Here is a 24,721-nt window from a genome sequence, read left to right on the forward strand (position 1 = left end):
ACTGATTTATGTATCATAACTCTATAAGCCTACGTAGCATAAATGTTACATGAACAAGCATAACACTATTACATTTTTTCAGGAATGATAATATCTGGGTCAGTGATAATAATGTGATAATTTGGGGGACATTTTTTGCTAGCTAGCTTTTTCAGTCTGACAAACTTGGTAAGGCTGAGATAAATTTAGACACTATAACTCTTTAAATTAACAGTAAACTGACTTACAAAAACACAATAGAGAGCCAACATCTGCGCCAACACATTCCTTCACATTCCTATTTTGAAGAAAATTTTAAAAATATTGTTTTATCAAAGAAATTTTGTTTTGACTAAACTTAGGAACACTGAAAAACAAGTGTCTACACTTAAGAAATTAAAGAACCTGCAAGTGTACTGGAGAAAACGTTAAATGAAAAAAAAAAGTGTAAGTAAGGTCTCCTCAAGGTGCCACATCTAGGGTCTTACACCGAAATAAAAAACTTTAAAACATTTCAAACAAGCCAGCTGCTGCCAATGTATGGAGAACAAAGTATCCCATTAACTAAAGTGCCTAAACTGATTTAAATGGTATCTTGGTTACTTTTTAGAAATTGCAACACGCTGCTATTTATATAACACAGCCTCTTCTTCAAAATGACAGTTATGGCAAACTTAGTTTTTAAAAATAATGCAATTTTTGTTAAGAACTTGACACACGTTTGCTTCCCTGGAGAGAAGCAAAAATCAGAGTTAAGATACTTTAACACTTTTTTTCCGCCTCATCAGAAGCCAACGTGCAATACAACATGAAAAACGTCTAAGCTGGAACCTTGTAATTTGGCTCATTGTACACTACGCCTTTCCACTACGTTGCATCTTATTTCTAGTTTCCAGCTTAGCTATTAGTAGTGGCTGGGAGGGCAAGTCTCTTATCTGAATGTTTCATTTCCCATAAAACCAGAAAATGGGTGGAGGACCATAGAGAGCTTTGAGCCGAATAACGTCTATTAGATATTATCAAAAGCTTTTTCCTCCGGACGATGCAAACCCAGGCACACGGGGTTCTGCTTTGCCCGCATCCCACTCCCGAGCCTCGGCTTCGTTCCCCTTCCTTTCAACCTCAATTCGGGCTCCTGAAGGTTAGCAAAGAGTTCTTTTAACGAAATCCAGCGCTCCTTTGTCTCCAAACTTGGCTAGGAAAGGATTCCGAGGCCTCAGCTGGCTGAGAGAAGGTAGTGGCGGCGATCCACCCTCGCCTGGCCACCCACCCACCCCAACCCGAGTCTGGCGCCGAAACCCCGGCGCGTGCTTGGGGCTCCCCGGTACCGCGAGGCGCGCGCTCGCCCGGCCACTGTTCCTGGTAAAAGGCGGGATGCCAGGACGCGTGCCGGGACAGCGGCAGGCGGAAGCCGCTGGCGGAGAGAACGGGCGGTTCCCGCCAGCGCGGGTGGGGGAAGGGCAGCAGCCACACCCGGAAGTCGGTCTGGAAGGGAGGGGTGAACATGTGGGGGCGAGGCTTCCGGTAGCGCAAAGGGTATCGGGAGAGGCTTCCAGCAAACCTTCTCTGGCTTCTGGAGGGACGGACCACCGTTTCCGCGGCTTTGGCTTCTGCGGTCTGCGTTCAGGCTAAACGGCCACAGCGGCGCCACTGCCGCTCCCCTTGTGCCTGGTTCTGACCGTATTTGTTCCCCGGAGGCCGCCTCGGTTACAGCAGCGGCCGCGGCCGACATGTTGTGAGGCGGCGGCGCGGGTGTCTCAAGGATGGTTTGGCTGAGGCGGCAGCAGCGGCTGCTGGCGGCGGCGGCATTGGCAGCGGGGGCTCCGGCTCTATAGAGCCCAGCCCGCTGGGTGTCCGTCCTGTACCGCGGCCAGACCAGTGCCCCTGGACCTTGCCTCTGCTCCGGCGCCGTTGGGGAACCGGTTAGGCGACAGCGCACGCCCCGCAGAGGAGACACGAAGGGGGTTCTCCAGTGCTCAGATTTCCGGACCACCTAGCCTTCCCCTCTGCGACCTGGGCAGTGCTGTCCCCAGAATCCTCAGCCCCCCCCCCCAAATTTGCTCCCAGCCTCGCCCTGAATCTTTCACACACGCGGGTGTTCCACGCCCTCTCGAGCCAACCCCTCGCCCCTTAATTTTCTGCACCCTCTTCTCAGAGCGCCCCCCGGGTTGCTCTCCGAGGGCAGCCTTTTGAAAAATCTTCGTGGAGCAGTGGACCAGAACTGGGGGAGTTTTCAAAGTCGGGCGCGAGAGATAGGAAGGTACGATGGCTTCCTCATCTGGAAACGATGATGATCTCACTATACCCAGAGCTGCTATCAATAAGATGATTAAAGAGACTCTCCCCAATGTCCGGGTGGCCAACGATGCCCGGGAGCTGGTGGTGAACTGCTGCACTGAATTCATTCACCTTATATCTTCTGAAGCCAATGAGATTTGCAATAAATCGGAAAAGAAGACCATCTCGCCAGAGCACGTCATACAAGGTAAGTGGTATGTGTGGGATTTTGTTTCAAAGAGGGGCCGGGGACAGTGCTAATCGCGTGACCCGTTCATGTCAAAGCCTTCAGTCCTGTCCCCTGGTTAGTACTGATAACTGAAAAAGCTGCGCGGGCATAGAAGCAGCCGGTGCCTTAAAATCCCTGTGTAATATTCTCGTGGTCCTTTTCAAACAGCGAATGCAGGTAAGGGTTTCAAACGATTAGGTCAGCTAACATCCCCCCAAATAAGGTAGTAGCAGCGATCTCAACTTACAGCCAGGTAAGCCCAAGCAACAAGAATTTTGCCTACCTGAAGTGGAAGCTAGACGTGACAACTGAGAAAGTGCCTACCTAAAGTGGAACCTAGATCATGACAACTGAGAGAGGAACCCAGAAGTTCTGCCTTGGAGAATTAGAATTCAGACCGGAAGTTCAAGCATGAGTGGAAAGGGTACCCCTTCCCCACCCGACCTTTTCACCAGTGTAGAGGAAAAGATGAATTTTCAGAACACGAGTAAAAATATTCTTAACGTGCATGTTCAACGTTGTAAAGTTTATTAGGGTTGGGTAGAGTATATTTTCTGCTTTAAAAATGGTTTCATGGTCCTAACGTTAATCAACAAGTTGCCAAAGCACTCCAGTTCTATTCTGTAAGAAAAGGGGCAGTGTTCTTTAATTTTCCTTCCCCTCCTTCCTTACTTTCTTCCTTTTTTCTGTAGCTTGCTTTGTTCCATGGAGATAGATTTTTAAAGCTTGGGTTGAAAGATTGTGAGATGTTTTTCATGGAATATTTCCCACTTGTTTCCTGCTGTCATCCCGATTTAGATGTAAACGCTTCAGCTTTTATTGAACAGCAGTTCTGAAAGTTTAACAGTTTCTTCTCTCATCTTGGAAAGGATTTAGTTCAGTTAATAGGGATTTGGGGGACCATATTCTGATGGTTTGTTTCAGGGATGGGGAGACATTTACTAGTCATAATGTTTTGGGAAGCACTTTCTGTGATTTGTACATATACTCTTATGAAAAGGTTGCATTCTATTTGACGTGATAACTTGCTTTTTATAATAACCCAATTAAAATTCTAACAATTTCTTGATTGCTTTTGAAGTCAGAAAAAAAATCATGATTAATTTAATTTTGGTAGGCAGGCGGTTGTCTACCATTTTATTTTTAAAATTTAACTTTTTAAAAGGTGACTTCCCTGTTATTCTGAAGTAGAGGACACATCTGCTCATATTCACCATATGCAGTATTTTATGGTCAATATTGACAAAAGGATTAAATGATTCATTTTTGATCCTTAATGATGTGTAGGAAGTAGATTTAAAACATACTCTGCCATTTCCATTTCAGTACATAAGGAGAAAAAAAATCCCTAGGAAGAAGTATATTTGATTTTAAAGCTAGTGTTTTCTTCTACTTGTTTGGTGTACTCTGAAGTAAAATGAAAGCCAAGTTGTCTATGTTTCCTCTTGTGTTTTTATTTTTACATTGTATGTGCAGTTGTCACAAGCCTTTCACAAGATCATCCAACACAAATAGCTGTAATTACCTTTTACAACTCATAAAAGAGAAAAAGGATCTTTTATCAACATTGTCTTTCTAATGAAAATTGCAAAAGATTTCAAAAGGATCTGCCTAAACATTTGTTTACACCACAGAAGTGGGGATCATTCCAAAAATCTAAAAACACATTACAATCTGTCTTCTTGGGTAGAGTTTATTCTTTTCTAGGATATATTTAGATTTCTGATTGACATGATGGAAGAAAAGTGCAGCTGTAGTGAACAGTATGCTAAACAGTTCAACTTTGGAATATGCTAAATTCAGTTTAACATATGAGTCAAAAAGTTCCAGTGAAAGCATTTTCCTTGTGTACTGAGGATGATTTATTAATTAAAAAAAAAAAATCATGCATTAACCTGCTACAGCCTTATAAATTTACCTTTTTTTTTTTCTTTTAATTTTGCCTTTGTTAAGTGGATAAGGAACTACATTTTAGCCCCAAATTCTCCCCAGTTAGGGGAATAGATTTTATACATTTATAATCTCATATTGATATCATATTGCTTAATCATTTAAAGAAACTTTTGTCTTAAGTGATTAAAATTTTTTAAAAGAAATCCTTAAGGTGTGTATTTTTTTAGGTGTTTAAAGTGTGTGTTTATAGACTCTAGAAAGCTGAGTATGACATTTCTTATGCTGTTCTGTCAACATTGATTATTTAAGAATGTAAGATATAGCCAAGTGGAATAATGTACGTTTTAAAGTGGTTTGATTTTCACATGTTGAAGTTTGGATTTTTTTGGTAATAAGTTTAATGAACTAAACTTTGCTTCAGAACATTTCACTTGTTCACTTGCCACTTTGCTTTACCTTGTCAGGGCAAATTAAGCATTTGAGGCAGTTCTGTAAAATGCATGCAGAAGTTAAAATAATTTTATTGCCAGTAAATCTGAAATTATATAACCTAGTTAAAATTTTTAAAAATTATCTAACCATTTTGCTTATTTTTAGTTTAAGAACATGGACTTTGAAGATCACATACACAAAACAGAGGGAGTTCTAAGCTTATAAGGTGTTCCTTTTATTTCGTTGCTGGGTTTCTGTGAACACATATCTTTAAATGAGTACTAACATGTTCTGTTGCATTATGGAAAGAATTGACATTGAGTGTTAGGAGCTGCAGGTTCTGTACCGGAAAGTCTGGCCTTAGGCAAATCTGTTAACTAAGGTTTCCCCATTTATGTATAAATAATACTTAATGGTTTCAGGTATAATTAGCAATTACTGAGAATCTGTCAGGATTGAGAAACTTACATGAAATATGCTACAACAAATAATAATTTAAAAACTTTATAGTGATACTGATGGAAATATAAAGCTGAAAGTCTGTTATGTTTAACCTTACATCATGATGCCATTTGTAAAGACAAAGTGTAAATAAGAAGATTTTAAGTGATATTATTTTATTTCTGCATTTTAAATCTCTTGCTACATTTTTTTTTCTCATGTTTTTGAGAATAGTAACTGAAAGTAGTGAAAGTTTGAAAAAGTCTCCGAGGATTCACTTCTTCAGCAGTTGTGTTGCTCCAAGCTCTGTGTTGAAGGACTTTTTTAAAAAAAATTATAATCCCTCTCACACTGGTACTTTGGTAAAATACAAAAAAAATGGATCACTAGAAAAACAAAATGAAATTTTTTGATACTGCATTCAATAGAAATAAAATTACTTTGTCAAATTGCTATGAAGTTTCTTTTTTTTTCCCCCCAGCTTTTTGAAATATAATTGACATGTAGCATTGTGTAAGTTTAAGGTTTACAATGTAATGATTTGATGTGTGTATATATTATGAAATAATTACCACAATAAAATTAGTTAACACAGCCATCACTTCACATAGTTACAATTTTGCCCTGAAGGTTCTTAAAATGCTTACTTTGAATTTCTGTACTTAACTCATTGCAGACCATTACAGGCATTTCTGGCACAAGTCCATGGACCACACTTTGAGAATCTTTCTCTAAAGCCTAAACCACAGTCTGTTTTGGAAAGTGGATGTGGAGTAGTTTTGAAATCAGAGGATCTGAGTGATTGCAGAGAAGTTGTAATAATAATAAGAATGATATTGTATTGCCTAAATAATCATCCATACTGAAATTTTTTTCTGAAGGGACATGTAATTTACATTGCACAATTTATCACATAATCAGGTGCTTTTCAAGTTAGGATTTTACTGTTTTCTTTAAAACTGATGTCTTTTGTTTTTGTTTTCCTTCTGCCACCCAGCAGTTACTTTTGAATATTACTGTGTACTTGGCACTGTACTAGATACTGCTAAGGATATAAAGATGAATGATATTTGATTCTTGCTCTGCCATCCGTCTCTCATTGTTGTCCCAGATTCCCACGAGTGATGATACCATAGAGGGCATGATTCTTAAGGGTCTTTGTCAGGCCAGTAAGCCAAGAAGTCACTTTGGCCTACATCCTCTTAATATATTTTAAGCTAACTACATCACCTCCATACCTCCATCACCTAACATACAAACAAAAGAAAATAGAGAAATTAGAGAACGCTATTTTTTTATATTTTAGTTTTTTCAAATGAAAAGCATGCATTATGCATTTGAAGTATAAAGTAATTCACACAAATTCATGTTATAACAAAACTTTTTTTTTTTTTTTTTTTTTTTTTTTTTTTCTTTTGCGGTACGCGAGCCTCTCACTGCTGTGGCCTCTCCCGTTGCGGAGCACAGGCTCCAGACGCGCAGGCTCAGCGGCCATAGCTCAGGGGACCAGCCACTCCGCGGCATGTGGGATCTTCCCGGACCAGGGCACGAACCCGTGTCCCCTGCATCAGCAGGCAGACTCTCAACCACTGTGCCACCAGGGAAGCCCTATAACAAAACTTTTGAGGAGTACATCATTTTTGGTAAAATATAAGATACGACTGTATTAAAATTGTTGGGTGGACATTTTTACCTTTTTTTTTTTTAAGTAGTTGTCTTAATATCTGTCTCTCAAATTGAAAAAAACATGCTAAGTGTTTTTTTTTTTCCTTAATATGCCATGCACTTTTCTGGGTACAGTTTTAAGGTAGATGGCAGAGGGTAGCAGACAGACCTCTGAGAAACAAGTGATATATGTTTTAGCCACAAATTTTAAAATATATATATATTTTTTTGACTTTTACTCTGAGATCCTTAGAGCGAGGGCCATCAATAGTCCATAAAATCCCTTTGTACAAATTAGAAAAAGGCACTCCTTCCGTGTATTAATTTTGTATCCTGCAACTTTACTGAATTCATTGATTTGCTCTAGTAGTTTTCTGGTGGCATCTTTAGGATTTTCTATGTATAGTATCATGTCATCTGCAAACAGTGACAGTTTTACTTCTTCTTTTCCAATTTGGATTCCTTTTCTTCTCTGATTGCCATGGCTAGGACTTCCAAAACTATGTTGAATAATAGTGATGAGAGTGGACACCCTTGTCTTGTTCCTGATCTTACAGGAAATGCTTTCAGTTTTTCACCATTGAGAATGATATTTGCTGTGGGTTTGTCATATATGGCCTTTAGAATGTTGAGGTAGGTTCCTTCTATGCCCACTTTCTGGAGAGTTTTTATTATAAATGGCTGTTGAGACACTCCTTCCTTAAAAACCTTTACTACCATCTGCCAGAAAAAGTGCTATAATAAGCATACAAATCTATGATGTTTACAGTGTGAATGGCTCTCCTCAGATATGCTGCTGTTGTACACTGAACCACCTGCACAACTGTTAACTGATGGCCCTGCTTAGGAGCCATTTTCCTTATCCTTCAAGATTCTCCTTTATGTAAAATAGGGATATTATTACTACATGATAACAGATGATGTAAAATATCCCCATTTAGAAAATGCTGTGTCCAGTTACTCATATCCGTTAGCCAAAATGTGTTTAAAATTAGGATTAAAGTCAATGCAGTTTTGAAATTAAATTTATGGCTGCTCCTGTTGAACCATTTTATTGAGAGTACAGTGTACTCAGCATTGAGAGTATAGCTCTTTCAATAATATTAAATATTAACCTTGGACTTACTTGCAGTTTTTTTTTTTTAAAACAGTGTTTTCAACCTTAGATGTGTTTAAAAGTGAGATTTTTGTTTCTGTTTTTTAATTTTTAACCCAAGCCCTCCATGGTTTAAGGTAGATTGAAGTTTTTAATGTCTAGTCTAGTGATTCATGACATTTTGAAGAGTTCTCTCAAGTGTATTGACTTGTTAATTTAGTAAATTTAATATACTTGTTCAGCTTGAATTTAATGGTGTGATAATGCATAGCTATACATTTATTTAGGTCCTGTATACTTACTAGCATACTCTTAAGTGTAAGAGAAAAGATATAGATGAATTTAAAAAGTCCCGGCGCCTGCCAGCCTGTGACCTCGCGGCGCCGCCTCTGCAGGTCTGCTGCGATGCCCGTCGCGGTGGAGGACATCATGAGGCTCCTGTGCTCCGTCTCCGAGGAGAGGAAAATGCGGGCGGCCGTCAAGCACTCCGGGAGGGGCGGCCTGGTCACAGGGGCCGTGGCCTTCGTTGGTGGTTTGGTGGGCGGGTCACCAGGACTAGCCGTTGGGGGGGCCGTCGGGGGTTTGTTAGGCGCTTGGATGACAAGTGGACAGTTTAAGCCAGTTCCTCAGATCATAATGGAGCTGCCACCTCCTGAGCAGCAGAAGCTCCTTAACGAAGCCACTGCCATCGTCAGGCGCCTGGAATGGACAGACGCTGTGCAGCTGACCATCCTGGTCATGGGCAGTGAGGCCCTGCAGCAGCAGCTGCTGGCGATGCTGGCCAGCTACGTCACCAAGGAGCTCCAGGCGGAAGTGCAGTGCGACGGCTAGGCCTCTGCTCCGGGAAGCGGGGTCCGTTTAGATGATTCCCCCCAACTCATGGAAGGTGACTGGGGAGCTGCAAGAAGCCCCACATCATCAGAATATTACCCTAAACTGTAGCGAAGTCTCCTGCTGGAGAGGCTGGGGCTGTGCTATATCATGTTCTGGAAATTATTTAAGATGCCGTGTTTTGTGGCCGTGTGCCCCTGTGTGCCCTGACAACCCTTCAACTGGGAAGCTGGTGAACAGTAAAGCCGTGACTGCTGCCACGTAGCGGCAGTTTTCTGAATCTACTCTCGCTCACATAGGGGCTGGAAGAAGGTCTTCACGTTCATCCTTCTCATCTCATCACGTGAAGATGATGCCTGTCCAGGCAGCCGTTGCCCCGACCAGCCCTCCCTTGGGACCTTGGGGCTGTCCCCTGCTGGAATCATGTTTACCTCTTGAACGCCCCTTCCCCACCCGGTGACTTCTGAGTGGCTTCAGGGAGGGGGCAGTTGGCCTGCTGAGTGAAGCCACAAACGTCAGTGGCACCCAGCCTCTCCCCCAGTAGCTGCCCGACTGGGCTCTCGCCCTCCCAGGGGCTTGCTTTCCCCATCTGAAAAGTCATAGTAGTTCTTGAGTGATGTTTTTTAAATTAAATATTTTCAGTAAAATTATTGCTCTTTCTGAAGTGGTAGAATTATAAACTAAGAAATGTGCGCACCCTAAATTTCCACCCTAAATTTCACCCTAAATTTCCCCTAATTTCCCCTAAATGTTTTCTGAACAACAACAACAACAAAAAGATGAATAAAAGATGAATAATATGTCCGAGTTAAGGGACTCTTACATGTTAGACACTGTGTTGTTAAATGCCATAGGTTAATCACTTGTTGATTTCCACAGTCCTTAAAGTATTAAAAATATAATAGTGAATACTTAATTTTGCTCCTTCTGTGGGCCAGCCTGTGTTCTTAGCTCTTTGTTTATATTCATTTATTCTTCACAGCAACCTGATCTGATGAGATGTAGGTACTGTTATTCTTGTTTTAGAGGAACAGGGGTGAAGGAACTTACCCTGACTCACACAGCTAATATGAGGCAGAGTTGGGAGTCAGTCCCTGTGGGGCTGCAAGCTTAACCACTATAGTGCTTCTGGCTGTAGGAAGATATTAGGAAATAGATGCTGTTTTCATTTTACAGATGGGAAATTGAAGCTTAGAGATATTAAGCAACATATCCAAGGTTATACAAATACAGTGACAACCAAGTTCCAAATTCTATCTTATTTCAAAAGGGGGAGATTACTTCTGTCCAGGAGGATCAGGCAAGCTTAATTTGAAGATATAGTTTGATCCAGGCCTTGAATGAATTACTGTCAGCACGAATGTGGGAAACTGGTGCCTGTTGGGAAACATTGAGCGGTCAGGTTTAACAAAGTATGCAGGGATTTAATGGCAGAAATAAAGCTGGGAAGGTAAGTGGGGCTAGATCTTGGAGAACCTTGTTGTAGGGCTAAGGAAATAAGACTTTTTTTTTTTGCTTGCATACGGTATTTGTTTTTCTCTTTTTGGCTGCGTTTGGTCTTCGTTGCTGTGCTCGGGCTTTCTTTTAGTTGCAGCGAGTGGGGGCTACTCTTCGTTGCAGTGCATGGGATTCTCATTGCGGTGGCTTCTCTTGTTGCGGAGCACGGGCTCTAGGCATGCAGGCTCAATAGTTGTGGCATGCAGGCTCAGTAGTTGTGGTACACGGGCTTCGTTGCTCCGCGGCATGTGAGATCTTCCCGGACCAGGGCTCGAACCCATGTCTCCTGCATTGGCAGGCGGATTCTTAACCACTGCGCCACCAGGGAAGCCCAAAACTTTTCTTTAGAATAAGAAAATAAGACTTTTCTTTAGAATGTGGTGGGACACCTTAAATCATTTACTGATTTCTTTTGGTACTGTCTCCAGCCAGTATTGAAAATGCACTACTATGCTTGTGCCTTTAAAAAAGAGAAAAGAGGGACTTCCCTGGTGGCACAGTGGTTAAGAATCCGCCTGCCAATGCAGGGGACACAGGTTCGAGCCCTGGTCCTGAAAAATCCCACATGCTGTGGAGCAACTAAGCCCGTGTACCACAGTTACTGAGCCTGCGCTCTAGAGCCCGTGAGCCACAACTACTGAAGCCTGCGCGCCCAGAGCCTGTGCTCTGCAACAAGAGCAGCCACCGCAATGAGAAGCCCGCACACCGCAATGAAGAGTAGCCCCTGCTTGGGGCTTCCCTGGTGGCGCAGTGGTTAAGAATCCGTCTGCCAATGCAGGGGACACGGGTTCGAGCCCTGATCTAGGAAGGTCCCACGTGGCGTGGAGCAGCTAAGCCCGTGCGCCACAACTACTGAGCCTGAGCGCCACAACTACTGAAGCTTGCGTGCCTAGAGCCTGTGCTCTGCAACAAGAGAAGCCACCCAATGAGAAGCCCGTGCACCGCAACGAAGAGTAACTCCCGCTCGCCGCAACTAGAGAAAAGCGCACGCGCAGCAACAGAGACCCAACGCAGCCAAAAAAAAAGAGTAGCCCCTGCTCGCCGCAACTAGAGAAAGCCTGCGCGCAGCAACGAAGACCCAATGCAGCCAAAAATAAATAAATTTATTTTATAAAAAGAGAGAGAAAAGATAAAACTTTGGCTTCTAGCATTGACACTTAAAAAATAATGTCTGTCAATTCAAGTAAAAAATTCAGGCTGCCTAATTTTCACTTAATTTCCTACTATACTCCAAACTCCTTGAGGCCAGGGATTAGGTGGTGGTTAATTTGGTAAACAGAACTCAGAATAATGTCTTATTTAAATTTGGGGGGAACAAGGGGAGGGTCTGTAAGTTAATTAAAATTCAAGTAATAGCAGTCTGCTTTTTGGCATCACATTATTTCTAAAGACGGTTTATGAAAACAGCTTAATATATGAAATAATTAAAGTTGTAAGTCATTCAAAATGCCTAAAAAAACACAGCTTATATGGGAATGTAGATTTTAAAGGTATATTTGGTATTCTCCTTGAAGAGCAAATTCCTAAAGTTGGAACTTAGGTCATCTTTACTGAGGGAGTCTGGCTCATCATAGTTGTTGAAAGACTGTAAGAACTGATGAACTAACTTAAGTTCATTTACTGTGTTTTTCACCACCTATATTTCATCAGTGGCTCAGAAAGCAAAATATGATTTTGGGGCCTTAACATTTAGAAAACTATATAATCTTAAATACCGTGAGCCAAAAGGAAATTTTATGCTTTGTCTTTCTGGATTACAGAAGGCCTTTTTTTCTTACAAATTTTTCTTTCTAAATGTGAAAAAATAAAGGGAGATACTTTTTTGTTAATGTTTCTTCCATCCTTATAGTCTTCCTTTATCCCACTTTTTCTGCCATGTCACTTTAAATATTTTTATAGTGTTTCCTGTTAAGTTTTATTTTCAAGGGAAACTTTGGTTGAATATAAATGCTGAATTTCATAAGCTCTTTCCACCAGTATTTCTTAAACTTGGCAGTTTGAATGTCTTTGCTAAAAATACTAGTTTCCTGTTGGTATATTAGACAAAAGAACTTATCTATTCTTTCATCTTATCCTGCTGAAAGTTAGAGCATGTGTTACCAGCCTACTTTTTCTAAGCCAAATGGTACAAAATATGTTTTATTAACAAATATATTCCAAACATTTGCTCTTTTTGTATTCTTTGAGAAAGTGATGACTTAATGGTTGATTTACTATGAGTGGTATAGGAAAAATGTTTTCTTACTAAAACCACATGTTCTTACATTGGACTTTTTTTTTCCTCCAGGAAATGCTTTGGTTTTTAAAAAATTAGAAAGAAAAGGAAAAGTGAAGGCCAGTGCCTTGAAATGTTCCTTAAGTTTTAACTAATTTGCCATCTAATATTAAGAAAGTTTGATAAAATATTTTCTTAGCCATACCGATGATTGTTGTGCAGCTATAAAATAGGTAAAATTATTAGAAAGCAACAACCTTCCCCTCCAACACCCAGCCCAAAACCCTCACCAAACTTAATGTTCCATAGGTGAGAGAAAAAGTTGTGTTGTTACCACTTTTTCATGTTTTCATATTTTCATTTCCCCAGCACTAGAAAGTTTAGGCTTTGGCTCTTATATCAGTGAAGTAAAAGAAGTCTTACAAGAATGCAAGACAGTAGCATTAAAAAGAAGAAAGGCCAGTTCTCGTTTGGAAAACCTTGGCATTCCTGAAGAAGAGTTATTGAGACAGCAACAGGAATTATTTGCAAAAGTAAGTAACACGTTTTAAATTATTTTCATCTGAATCTGACCCTTTTTGCTAACCCAAATCATACTGGTTTCTAAAATCATTTCCTTAGTCAACATACATACCCCCAAAATTTTCTTTCTGTGGCTGATTGTTTGATCATAGAGCCTGATGTTAGGTCTGGCTAGTTTTTTACTTTATATAAAAGCAAATATTTGCAGCAGCCTATTTTCTGAGAACAACTCCAAATAACTACTGAGATTTTATTTTGATGTTTTTTCAGGCAGAATGGCCATTTAAAAGCATGAAAAGTATACCTAAACATTCTTAAGATTTAAAATGATAGACTGGTGAGAAAATATTGTATCAAATTTTTAGACGAGTGGCATATAAGAAAAATCTGATTAACATCTACTTTGTAGTTAAATTAGGACTTTAATACACCTTTAAAACATTCTAATCTTAAAAACTTTGAAGGGCCAGTGGAGCAGAGAAAGGGAGAAAACTTTTCTCCTTTCTTGCCTGTCACAGTTCTAATGTCCAGTCTGTGAAGGGTTAGCAACAAGTACTAATATCCCTTTATTTTTTAAGAAAGGAGGGGGGCTTCCCTACTGGCGCAGTGGTTGAGAGTCCACCTGCTGATGCGGGGGACATGGGTTCGTGCCCTGGTCCGGGAAGATCCCACATGCCACGGAGCGGCTGGGCCTGTGAGCCATGGCCGCTGAGCCTGCGCGTCTGGAGCCTGTGCTCCGCAACGGGAGAGGCCACAACAGTGAGAGGCCCACATACCGCAAAAAAAAAAAGAAAGGAGGGGACCACAAGGAGCTGGGACTGAATGGAATTTGTGGCTAGCCTCTTAGAATTTCACCAATGTTATCTCTGTACCATCTTCTGGGCCTGCCTTGGCCCATCCTTAGAATCCTGGGTACCTTCTTCATTCCCTTCCAGGTCCCCTTGGTGGCAAAATAGAAGCAAGCTCTGTAACACATTTCGGAGCTATCCTCTGTGGAAGATCATATTCTCCAAAGATGACTGCTATAGTATATCTCACCCCTCGTGTTCTCCCCATGGTTCACTGTTCCTTGGCGTTATAGTAGAGGCAACAAAGGCTGGCAGCATTTATTACCTAATAAAAATACCTAGGGATGAAGATAAGGGGATGCAGAAGCCCACACAGCACAGCTTCCACATGGAGTGAATAGACACCACAACCAGTATGCACACATACCCCATGCTGATGGCAAAGACCAACACAAAAAAGCTTTCCATCAGTCCTTTCCACTCAGGGATGGGATGCAACACCTAGAATACCTACAGGTATGTAGGGCAAGAACAAGAGGAAGAGATTGAGAGAGAAAAATTGGCGTTTCCTTCTTCTCTGCCAGGTTCCTTGAAGCTGGGGAGAAGACAGTTACAGAGCACAGTGATTCTTGAATGTGACTGAATATTTACTCCACATAAGACTGAGAGCTTAATAACCTGATTATTAAGAATGCAAATCACTGTTCAAGGCAAAACTTATCGGCTGGGGCTGAGGTACCTTAACGGTATTTTTACTTTCTCTTCTCTGTACCTCCTCCCCACCTACCCTGCAAAGGCAGGGGCAAGGAATTATGAACTTGAAAATTTATGATAACAGCTTAAAAAATAATCCATTCCATTTTTGGGTACTACTAAAATGCTCAGATTGCTCAAGCAAACTGTCTATATGTAAATACTTTTTTGAAATAAAGCATTTGACTGACTTTCCAGTGGGAAGATCTTGAAAGTTAGACCTAAATCGTTGGGGCCAGAGGTTGTTCTATGGCAAACAGGATGTAAAATATGGAGTGTTTCAGTTCCATAGAGATACTTATTTCATCATGGGAATAGAGCTGTATGGTCATTTATAAATGTCTGTCCCTACCATTAGTCTGTAAGCTCCCTGAGGGCAGGACCCATTATTAGTTGTATCTCTAGCACCCACCTAACATGGTAACTAGCACAGGGGGAGTATTCAATAACTATTTGTTGAATGGATGACTGAGTTGGGTTGGTAAGTCAAGGAAGCACAGAACTCTAGGGGTGGAAGAGACTTTTGAAAATCATTTACTTCAACCTTGATGTTCCAAATTACAATTCTGAGGTTCAAGGAGGTTAAAGAACATATATATCACCATTATTTAAAAAAAAAGAGGGGAGAAGGTGATATTGTTTTTTCCCTACAAAGTTCTGGCTTCTCATTTGAAATTGAAAGACAGGTTTGGTTTGAATAGAATAAGAATTGCTACCAGTTACTGTAATTACCATTAGAACGGGGAAATACCATTTTAGGTCATCTCTTCCAGATTAGTACCATAACTGATCTCTTTGCAGTCATAACAACCAGTTTGGTTTATATTTAAAAGCATTTGAATTTTAAGTGTTATCAAGCACTAGACAGCAGATACCATTTAAACTAATAAGGAAGATAAAAGCTTACCAACATTTGAGTTCTAAACGTGTTAATCATGTTGCCAAGTAACTTACCAGTATTATTTCATTTAATCCTCACAACAACCTATGAAATAGGTGCTAAAGTGGAAAAGCCTTTGAGGCAGGCATGAGCACATGCAAACTGTTATAATCCATATGAATATGAGGTACCAAATGAGGAGTGATAATTTTTTTAAAAAGCTAATGGCAGACTTCCCTGGTTGTTCAGTAGTTAAGAATCTGCCTGCCAAAGCAGGGAACATGGGTTCGAGCCCTGGTCCAGGAGGATCCCACATGCTGCGGAGCAACTAAGCCCGTGCACCACAACTACTGAGCCTGCGTTCTAGAGTCCGCGAGCCACAACTACTGAGCCCATGTGCCACAGCTACTGAAGCCCGTGCGCATAGAGACTGTGCCCTGCAACAAGAGAAGCCACCGCAGTGAGAAGCCCACGCCCTACAATGAAGAGTAGCCCCCACTCTCCGCAAATAGAGAAAGCCCGCGCGCAGCTAGACTAGAGAAAGCCCGCGTACAGCAACGAAGACCCAACACAGCCATAAATAAATAAATTTATTTATTAAAAAAAAAAAAAGAGGCATGAAATAGCAAGATGTCTTAAAAAAAAAAACGAATGACTATTATTTATTGAGTCTCTACTATTGCAGATCACCTACAGGGTGCCAAAGGAAATATTTGATAATAGGAAAACGATGCTCTGCTAAATACGTTATATACTTGGCAGAGTTCTTAATGAGTAATACAAATTTTACTATACCCATTTATGCCTTAAGAAACAGACTCAGAGATAGAGAAGCTTGCATGAGATCAGATCATTTGTTCTACAGACATTTATTAAAGTCTTCACTATTTACCAGATATAGTGCTAGGTGCTAGGCTTCTAACAGTATAAAAAAGAGACATGGTTCCTATCATTATGAAGCTTAGTACTGGGAAGGGTTGACTTAAACAAATGAAAGGGTAAGTACCTTTTGACTCCAAAACCTGTGCTCTTTCTACTATACTGTGCTAATGCTCTAGCCACCATTTTGTTTGCTTAAATTTATTTTGGAACTTTTAAGTGAAATGAACATGCTTTATCGTTTCTAGGGCAAAAAGATGAATGAAAAATAACTGACTGCCATATCTGTCTTCAGCTCTCTACCCTTGTCATCTATTTTGTTTTGTTTTTTTCCCCTTATCTCCCTTCTTTCTTGCCCTGACCTATGGGTGAAAATACCCTAGTATTTCTTTGCTATTGTGAGAAAAATCAGAAGAGAAGTAAAATTATAGCAGCCGCTTAGTACTTTTTTTCCTAGAGCATAAAGTACTTTAGTCTTAAATATAAAAGGAACTGATAAATTATTATAACATCTTTTACATAACTTTCATTTCACTTAATCATTTAGACTTTATTTTATATGCCAAAACAATAGCAGCCTCATTTGAAGCTATCTTTCACTGTTAGCAGCAAATATTTGAAAAGGAGGTAATCTCTAATATGTTGAGATTAAAGTTAGCTGTAAATTATAAATGAGTTATTTTAGTGTGTGGAAGTGAGAAACTTAAAACGCAATGAAAATCTCCAGAAGAAGTGAATTAGGAAGTATATGCCTCCTTACTTCTCTTTCACTCTTCCATTTTAGAAGGAAAATACTGGGGATGGATTGGGTGAGAAGCAAAAGGGAAAAAAAGAAAGCAGAATAAATTACACTGAAATTTTTAATTTGTGGAAATGAATACAAATAATATTTACCAATCAACGTTGATTTTAAAGACACTGGAATGCTTTTATGTTCAGAGAGAAAAGTATGGGTGCTGATATGGGGTGATGATACCTAAAAGTCAGTTAAATTTTTAGTGTAACCAGTACATGTCTTTGTAGATCATTGAGCAAACTACAAGATAAAGCAACTTTGCAATAAGACCTGTGTAGAGACTTGAAATTATTTGAATTATCTTGTATGTGCCACAAAATTGTATCTATTTATAGTTGATTAGGCCACAAAGTAGGTATTATTAAGTTGATTAAATCAATATATTTGGTTTGCCCTACCATTTTCAAGTATTTTCTGTGAAGCGTTCTTAGTCTATTTTGAGCTCTGGGTATTCCTGCCATAAAAGTAAACATGCCTGTGTTTTATGGAAATATTTTCATATTTCTTTATAAAAATAGGTAGAAGTAGTTACTAGAATACCTGGTCTTTAATTTCCTAAAAAAACACAAATAACGTTTTTGTCTTGTAGGGAAGGTATAATATAGGTATATTAACAGCTGTATTATGAGGTTGACTAGTCTCATGAGGAAGATGTAAAGAGATCCCCAAGTACAGAGATATCACATTAGATTTTAATGATACAGGAGTGTGCCAGTTACTAAGCAATTATCTCAGCATGAAACCATCCTTTCCATGTTCCGCTTTGAGACTGGGCACAGTACTCTGCAAACCACGTTTCTGTTTTCTAGCTGACTTCCTTTAGACTGTGCTGCCAGTAGGGGGCTCTAGAGGGAGATTACAGGGCTGGGTGAAAGAAGGCACATGTTCCTTTCTTTTACTTTCAGTTGGCTTCAGGTTCCTTTGAGCAACCCAGCAATGCATCACCCTGGCTGCATCATTTTTTTCCTGTAGTGGGAACTGAATCTGGTTTGCAGTTTGTCTAATACAGAAGCAGCCTGAACATGCATCCCCTTGCTCAAGGATTTGGGTCTCAAACCCTGAGGCCCTCCTCTAAGCTCAGAGATGGTAGTAGTACCAGCCAATTTATGCTCTTTCTTCAGAAGTCTGAGTTTCATTTCTATGGGTTGCTCCTCTAAGCTTCCAAGTTTTAAAAATCCCAGCCTCTTCCCTTGTTTCCCCCAGTTTTAGGGTTGGTGGCTGCTTCCTGTAGTTGCCACCCACATATCTTAGTGTTCATTTCTTGCCTTTTCAGTTACCTAGTTACCACCTTTATACTTGGTTAATAATCTTTTATATGACATTCTTTCTATTTCCCTGACTAGTGTAACTTCTATCTCCTGATTAGACCCTGAATGATACTGGAAGGAATCAGGAACAAACTTAATGGAGAAACTAGTATTTCAGTTTGACTTGAAGGAAGAGTGGAATTTCAGTAGGTGAAAATCAGATTTCAAATAGAATGACCATCAGCATGAGTAAAGGTAGCAAAAGTGGGAGGGTATGATGTGTATTTAGGAAACACTTTATGTTTATCTAGGGGTGTTTTTGGTTTGTTTTTTTTTGGAGCACAAGACAAATGTTTTGAAAGAATATTAGAGAAATACATTGGGGCAGACAGTAATTTGGAGGGTCTTGAACTCTAGGCTGAGAAATTTGGACTTAATTGGTAACAATTAAATGATTTTTTTTAAATTACAGATTAAACAATTTTTATTTATTTATTTATTTTTGGCTGCATTGGGTCTTCATTGCTGAGCGCAGCTTTCTCTAGTTGCGGCGAGCAGGGGTTCCTCTTCACTGCAGTACACAGGCTTCTTATTGTGGTGGCTTCTCTTGTTGCAGAGCATGGGCTCTAGGCGCCCGGGCTTCAGTAGTTGTGGCACGCGGGCTCAGTAGTTGTGGCTCGCAGGCTCTAGAGCGCAGGCTCAGTAGTTGTGGCACACAGGCTTAGTTGCTCCGATGCATATGGGATCTTCCAGGACCAGGGCTCGAACCCATGTCCCCTGCATTGGCAGGTGGATTCTTAACCACTGCACCACCAGGGAAGTTCCTAAATGATTTTTTTTTAAGTGTAGTAATTTTCCCCTAGGAATGTTTGGATAATACATTCATGACAGATTATTAAGAAAAGTTAGGAATTTACATGGTAAAATCTTAAGGTTGTGCTGAGTCTCATTGTTTTCCCACAAAACATTCATCCAGTCAGAAACTACTGGGGGCCTGTATGTTGGGAATGCAACAATGAATATGGAAACATTTTCTATTCTCCACTCTAGTGGAGAAAAAAGATGTATACTTACATAATTAGAGAACAAAATGGATAGGTATGGGAATGCATAGAGAATTATAGAATATGAAATAGAGCAGAAAATGTGACCTAGAAGGACCAAGAAAAACTGAAAACTGATGTGTGTTTTAAATGATGACTAGCAATTGGCCATTCATAAAGGAGGGTATGAGCCAGGCTTAAAGAATACTTCTGAGAAAAGACAGAAATGGAGAAACAACATTGTTTTGGTAAACTCTAATGGGAAATTATATGATCTTTTCAAAAACAGATTCATTTTTCCCTTGGTGTGGTTTTTCTGCTAATGGATGAAATTAAATTGGGAAGGAGCCTTAGCTCGTGCAATAGGGCATGTAATGCATATGTATACATATTGATTTCTCAAATCCTGTGGTGGTTTTTATAGAGGATATTTCAAATGAATGGATTTTAATTATCCCACTTAAATTCAGTACTGGATAAATAATTTTCACTAGTGTGTATGTGGGAAGAGTATGTTCTTTGTGTGTACATACGTGTGTATTTACAGAGAGGGGAGAGGGACAGAGGAAGAAAGAGATGTATCTATATAGTAGGGAACTGTGATAGAAACTTAAAAGAAATTCAAGGTAGCTGGTGCATTCACGTACAGTACTTTTCCCTAACAGAGGTATTGTACTAGTGAACTTTTAAGCCACAGAAATAATTTTTAGATTGCAAATGTTTACGTCAAAATTATGAGTTGAGAGGACAGAAGAATCAAGTGAAACAGAAGAGAGAGAAACACAGGGAAAAGGAACCAAAGAGTGAATGTTGTGATTTTTCTTTAAATTTTTTTAGGTTTTTCAGTTGAACCATTATGTAGCATAAAAGGAAACTTTTATCGAAAATCTTTATGGAAACTTTTGGAAACTCTCCTTAAGAAAATTGAGAAGAAGCAACCTCTAATTATATTTCCTTATAGAGTTCATGTTGTCCTCATGTACAACAACTATATCATGGTTGGAAAATATCCAAATTTGATAATGACTGAGTTTATGAAAGTGTGCATGTTGTAGGTTTTTTTAAAAATTACTATTTTTTTTTTTTATGTTTTTTGTGTTTAGGCTAGACAGCAACAAGCAGAATTAGCCCAACAGGAATGGCTTCAAATGCAGCAAGCTGCCCAACAAGCACAGCTTGCTGCTGCTTCAGCAAGTGCATCCAACCAGGCAGGATCTTCTCAGGATGAAGAAGATGATGATGATATCTGAAATTCACCAGCTGAGTTTCTATTTCCTCTATAAATGTTTTTCCCTGCACAAGAAAACAGTGAAAGAAATGCTTATCTGTAATTTTGTATGCATCTTGGTGGACTTGCCATTGGTATTCTAGGGTTGTCTGCCGTTAAGTTTCATCTATTGTGTGCTATTCATGTAAAAACTGTCTCTTCTAACTATTGAAAATTTAAGGCTCAGTATAATATCAATTTTGAATTTTTAATGGTGTTTATGAAATTTTAGATAGCAGTGAGTCCTTTATTTGATCAATAAACAGTGTTACAGAAAACTTCAAGTTTATAAAAATACAGTGAAATTTATACAGAAGCTCTAAATCTTCATTTGCATTTCCTCTGCCCTTTTAACTAAACTAAAAATTGGGAATTTTAAATTATTGGGGGGGAGGTGCTATGTGATGCAGTAGATATTAGATCAAGCTGGTGAAAAAACAAAGAGTTCAGTTCTGTAGTATTTGGATTTTTTGTCTTTTAAAATGAGTATATATACAGGCACTAAATATATATGCTCAGATGAATATACTTGTTTTAAAAAATCTCAAACAAGACATTCAAAAACTAGGGTGAGTATGTTCAGTAGTAGTTGTAAAATTTGGTAGGTTATGTTTTGATTTTGTTTTATGTAGAGGTAAAAACTAAAGTTTTATTATAGCATAATTCATCTTGAGCTACACTATTACATTTCAAAGACTGCCCCGTTTTGAGGACTGTCATGATTCTTAGTATTTCACTCCAATGATTGTTAATAGTATTACTTGCTTAGTCCATCCATGTTTATTGGAACTTGTGAAACAATTGCTTAGGTTCCGTTGGTTTAACTAAGGTTCATGAATATTCAAACCTTTGCTGGGGGAAAGAAATGAAAGTTAATGAGCATGCTTGCTATAAGACGGATTTTTTTGTAATTTAACTTGTAGTCATAGTTTACTTATTGTTTGTTTTTAGCATTACTTTTACAATTTCTTGACTAGATGGCCTAGAGTGTCCAATGCTTCCTTTTGAAATGGCATCATTGTCTCCATCATAATTGAGCTTTAAAAAAATGATTGTTTTATTTTGTTTAAGAAAGTGTATCATAATTGATCAGCCCTATATGAAACATAGTTTCAACCTGCTCATTACAAGGGAAAAGCTTTAATTTGGTTCCAATAAATAAACTATGGTAGTGATTTTTATAGGAATCCAGTGTGTTGAAGAACTGGCCTATTGTTTGTATTGAATGGAAAGCCACTTAAGATAGTATGAAGTAATCTAAATTCCTATGTCAGTTGCCAAATCATTTAAATTTGTATATTCACCAGGTCTAAAGACAGATGGCAGATGTCAGGATTCCAATTTTAATTGAAGAGCTAAATAAGTGAAGTTTACAAGTATTAGATTTCTTAATGATCATATTTTGCAGTTTTAGAAAAAGTGAAATATTGTCATACATTTATTAAATACACTTCTTCCATGCCACAACTAAGTGAATCTTGCTTAATGTTTTGAGTTGAAGTTGGTATTGAATCCATGAAGTGCATTTGGACAAAATAGAAGGGATTGTTTTTTTAAAAGTTTAAGTACCAAAGGTAGTCTAGTCTAAGAAATAATAAGTTAATAAGTGTTGGCTTTTCTAACTTGTACTGTAACATCCTTATACTTTCTATTTTAAGTATATGTTTCTTATGTAAACAACTTAGATATTTTTCCATACTTTTTTTTTGATGCAGAGTTCAGGTTAATTAATATTTTACTGCATCTGATAATGTATTATATGTTTGAATCCTAGTGACTTTTCATTTTGACATTCTTGTGATTTTCATATGCTATATTCTTCAAGCAATAAAATCTGATGTGTTTTATAAATTGTTTTTATATTTAATAATCTATATAGATTAATGGCATGAGATTTCTATTATTACCATTTTTACTAGTTTCAAGAATCCTAGGCCCAAAAGACATTTTGATCATTTGGTATATAGTACTTGACTTTCTCCTCTGTTTGCTGTTATTTCAGAAAATGTGGTTTTACTTGTATTTTTTGTAATTTACAGTCCTAGGGTGCAGGCATAACAGAGCTAATTAAGCAGTATTTTACTCTTAGCTTATTTTTTAGCAGTTAACTATTACATTCTGTCTGTTGAGATTTTTAAAATCCTTTGGAGAGAGAAACAAAATCTTTACGGTTGTTGAGAAATAAAGTTATTGTTTAGTAAGTATTTTCCCCACCTCCTTGAATATATGTCTTTTTCAGCAGATTATCAGGTAAGTGTTGAAAAGGCATCAATTTTTAAACTTACATATACCATACATAAGTACATAAATAAGGGTTTTCACAAATTAAACATACTCATTTTGCCAGCCCTCAGATCAAGAAACAGAGTGTTAAGAACATCCCAGAATCCCTCCTTTTGCCCCTGTCTCAGCACTATCTTCTTCTTCCTCCCCAGAAGTAACTACTATTCTGACTTCTAAAATCAGTTCTGCCTGTCTTTTATTTTATGTAAATGCATACATAATACACTCTTTTTTTGCTCATCATTATATTTGTGAGTGATTGGTTTCCTGATGCCACTGTAACAAAGTATCACAAACTTAGTGATTTAAAACAACACAAACGTATTCTCTTGCAGTCCTGAAGATCAGAAGTCCAAAATCAGTTTCATTAGGCCAAAGCTGAGGTTGGTTCCTGAATCTGGAAATTAATTGTGAGTGGAAAATCTGTTTCCTTGTCTTTTTTTCAGTTTCCAGTGTCTGCCTATAATCCTTGGCTTGTGGGCTCTTCCTCCATGTTCAAAGCTTCTGCTTTTATCATCACATCATCTTCTCTTGTTTATAGTCAAATATTCCTCTACATCTACATTTAGGGCCCACCTGGATAATCCAGGATAATCCCCCATCTCAAGATCCTTAATTTAATCATATCCACAAGGTCTCTTTTGTCATATACGGTAACATTTACATGTTCCAGGGCTTCAATCCTGGATATCTTAGGAGGCTGTTACTCAACCTACTAGAGTGAGATTCATTCATATTGTTGCATGTATCTGTAGTTCATTCATTCTCATTGCTGAATAGTATTTCATTATCTAGTTTTATTATATACAAAATTTATCCATTCTACCATTGATGGGCATTTGAGTGGTTTCTGCTTCTGGGCAATTATGAATAATGCTGTGGAGAACATTCTTATACATGTCTTTTGGTGAGTGTATATATGCATTTCTGCTGAATATATACTTGGGAGTGGAGTTGTTGGGTCATGGGGTGTGCATGTATTGGTGTTTACTATGTACTGTCAGTTTTCTAAAGTGTTTGTAAGAAGACACCATTTTAATGTGTACTATAATAATGAATTACTATAATGGTCTAGTGGCCTGAGAATGTTAATGAATTTCTTGAAATTCTTAAATTATACCAAATGAGTTATACTTGCTACAGCAGGTCTGTTATTTAGTATGAAAGCAAGAGGAAAATAAAGCAAAAGTATTTGTTCTTGTTATTTTTTTTTTTTTACATCTTTATTAGAGTATAATTGCTTTACAATGGTGTGTTAGTTTCTGCTTTATAACAAAGTGAATCAGTTATACATATACATATGTTCCAGAGGAAGGAGGGGAGGAAGGAAGAAAGAAAGAAAATAAAGTAAAATAAAATAAAGTAAGATAAAATATAATAAAGTTATTAAAGAATAATTATTAAGAAAAAAATTAAAACAAAAAACGGACAAATGGTGGAAGCAAAGCTATACAGACAAAATCTCACACAGAAGCATACACATACACGCTCACAGAAAGAGGAAAAGGGGAAAAAATAATAAATCTTGCTCTCAAAGTCCACCTCCTTAATTTGGGATGATTCGTTGTCTATTCATGTATTCCACAGAGGCAGGGTACATCAAGTTGATCATGGAGCTTTAATCTGCTTCTTCTGAGGCTGCTGGGAGAGATTTCCCTTTCTCTTCTTTGTTCTCACAGTTCCCAGGGCTCAGCTTTGGATTTGGCCC

At 38.7% G+C, this 24,721-nt stretch overlaps 2 protein-coding genes across 3 annotated transcripts; both read left to right on the forward strand.

The window, feature by feature from the left end:
• The first annotated feature begins 1,518 nt into the window (after positions 1 to 1,518).
• DR1 (down-regulator of transcription 1) lies at positions 1,519 to 24,212 on the forward strand. Its single transcript, XM_024743576.1, has 3 exons — positions 1,519 to 2,464; positions 12,925 to 13,088; positions 20,567 to 24,212. Exons 1-3 carry the CDS (start codon positions 2,245 to 2,247, stop codon positions 20,711 to 20,713), a joined length of 531 nt encoding a protein of 176 aa, XP_024599344.1. The 5' UTR covers positions 1,519 to 2,244; the 3' UTR covers positions 20,714 to 24,212.
• Positions 8,194 to 9,686, forward strand: LOC112398835 (protein C19orf12 homolog). 2 transcript variants are annotated; one of them, XM_024743578.1, is made up of 2 exons: positions 8,194 to 8,707; positions 8,763 to 9,686. In XM_024743578.1, the coding sequence occupies exons 1-2, from the start codon at positions 8,349 to 8,351 to the stop codon at positions 8,872 to 8,874; spliced, it is 471 nt and encodes a 156-aa protein (XP_024599346.1). In that variant the 5' UTR covers positions 8,194 to 8,348; the 3' UTR covers positions 8,875 to 9,686. The 2 variants fall into 2 exon arrangements, with proteins under 2 accessions (XP_024599346.1, XP_024599345.1); XM_024743577.1 differs by having other exon boundaries at positions 8,194 to 9,686.
• Positions 24,213 to 24,721: the final 509 nt, after the last annotated feature.

Source organism: Neophocaena asiaeorientalis, unplaced genomic scaffold (assembly GCF_003031525.2).
Source record: "Neophocaena asiaeorientalis asiaeorientalis breed wild unplaced genomic scaffold, Neophocaena_asiaeorientalis_V1.1 scaffold317, whole genome shotgun sequence".
NCBI classification, from domain to species: Eukaryota; Metazoa; Chordata; class Mammalia; order Artiodactyla; family Phocoenidae; genus Neophocaena; species Neophocaena asiaeorientalis.

What these genes read in the sequence shown, in the direction of transcription:
- LOC112398835 (XM_024743577.1), top strand. Translation starts at nt 8,349, where the DNA reads ATGAATTTAAAAAGTCCCGGCGCCTGCCAGCCTGTGACCTCGCGGCGC.
- DR1 (XM_024743576.1), top strand. Translation starts at nt 2,245, where the DNA reads ATGGCTTCCTCATCTGGAAACGATGATGATCTCACTATACCCAGAGCT. An exon ending in GCCAGAGCACGTCATACAAG is followed by an intron (nt 2,465 to 12,924) that starts GTAAGTGGTATG and finishes TCATTTCCCCAG; the next exon opens with CACTAGAAAGTTTAGGCTTT. An exon ending in AACAGGAATTATTTGCAAAA is followed by an intron (nt 13,089 to 20,566) that starts GTAAGTAACACG and finishes TTTTGTGTTTAG; the next exon opens with GCTAGACAGCAACAAGCAGA.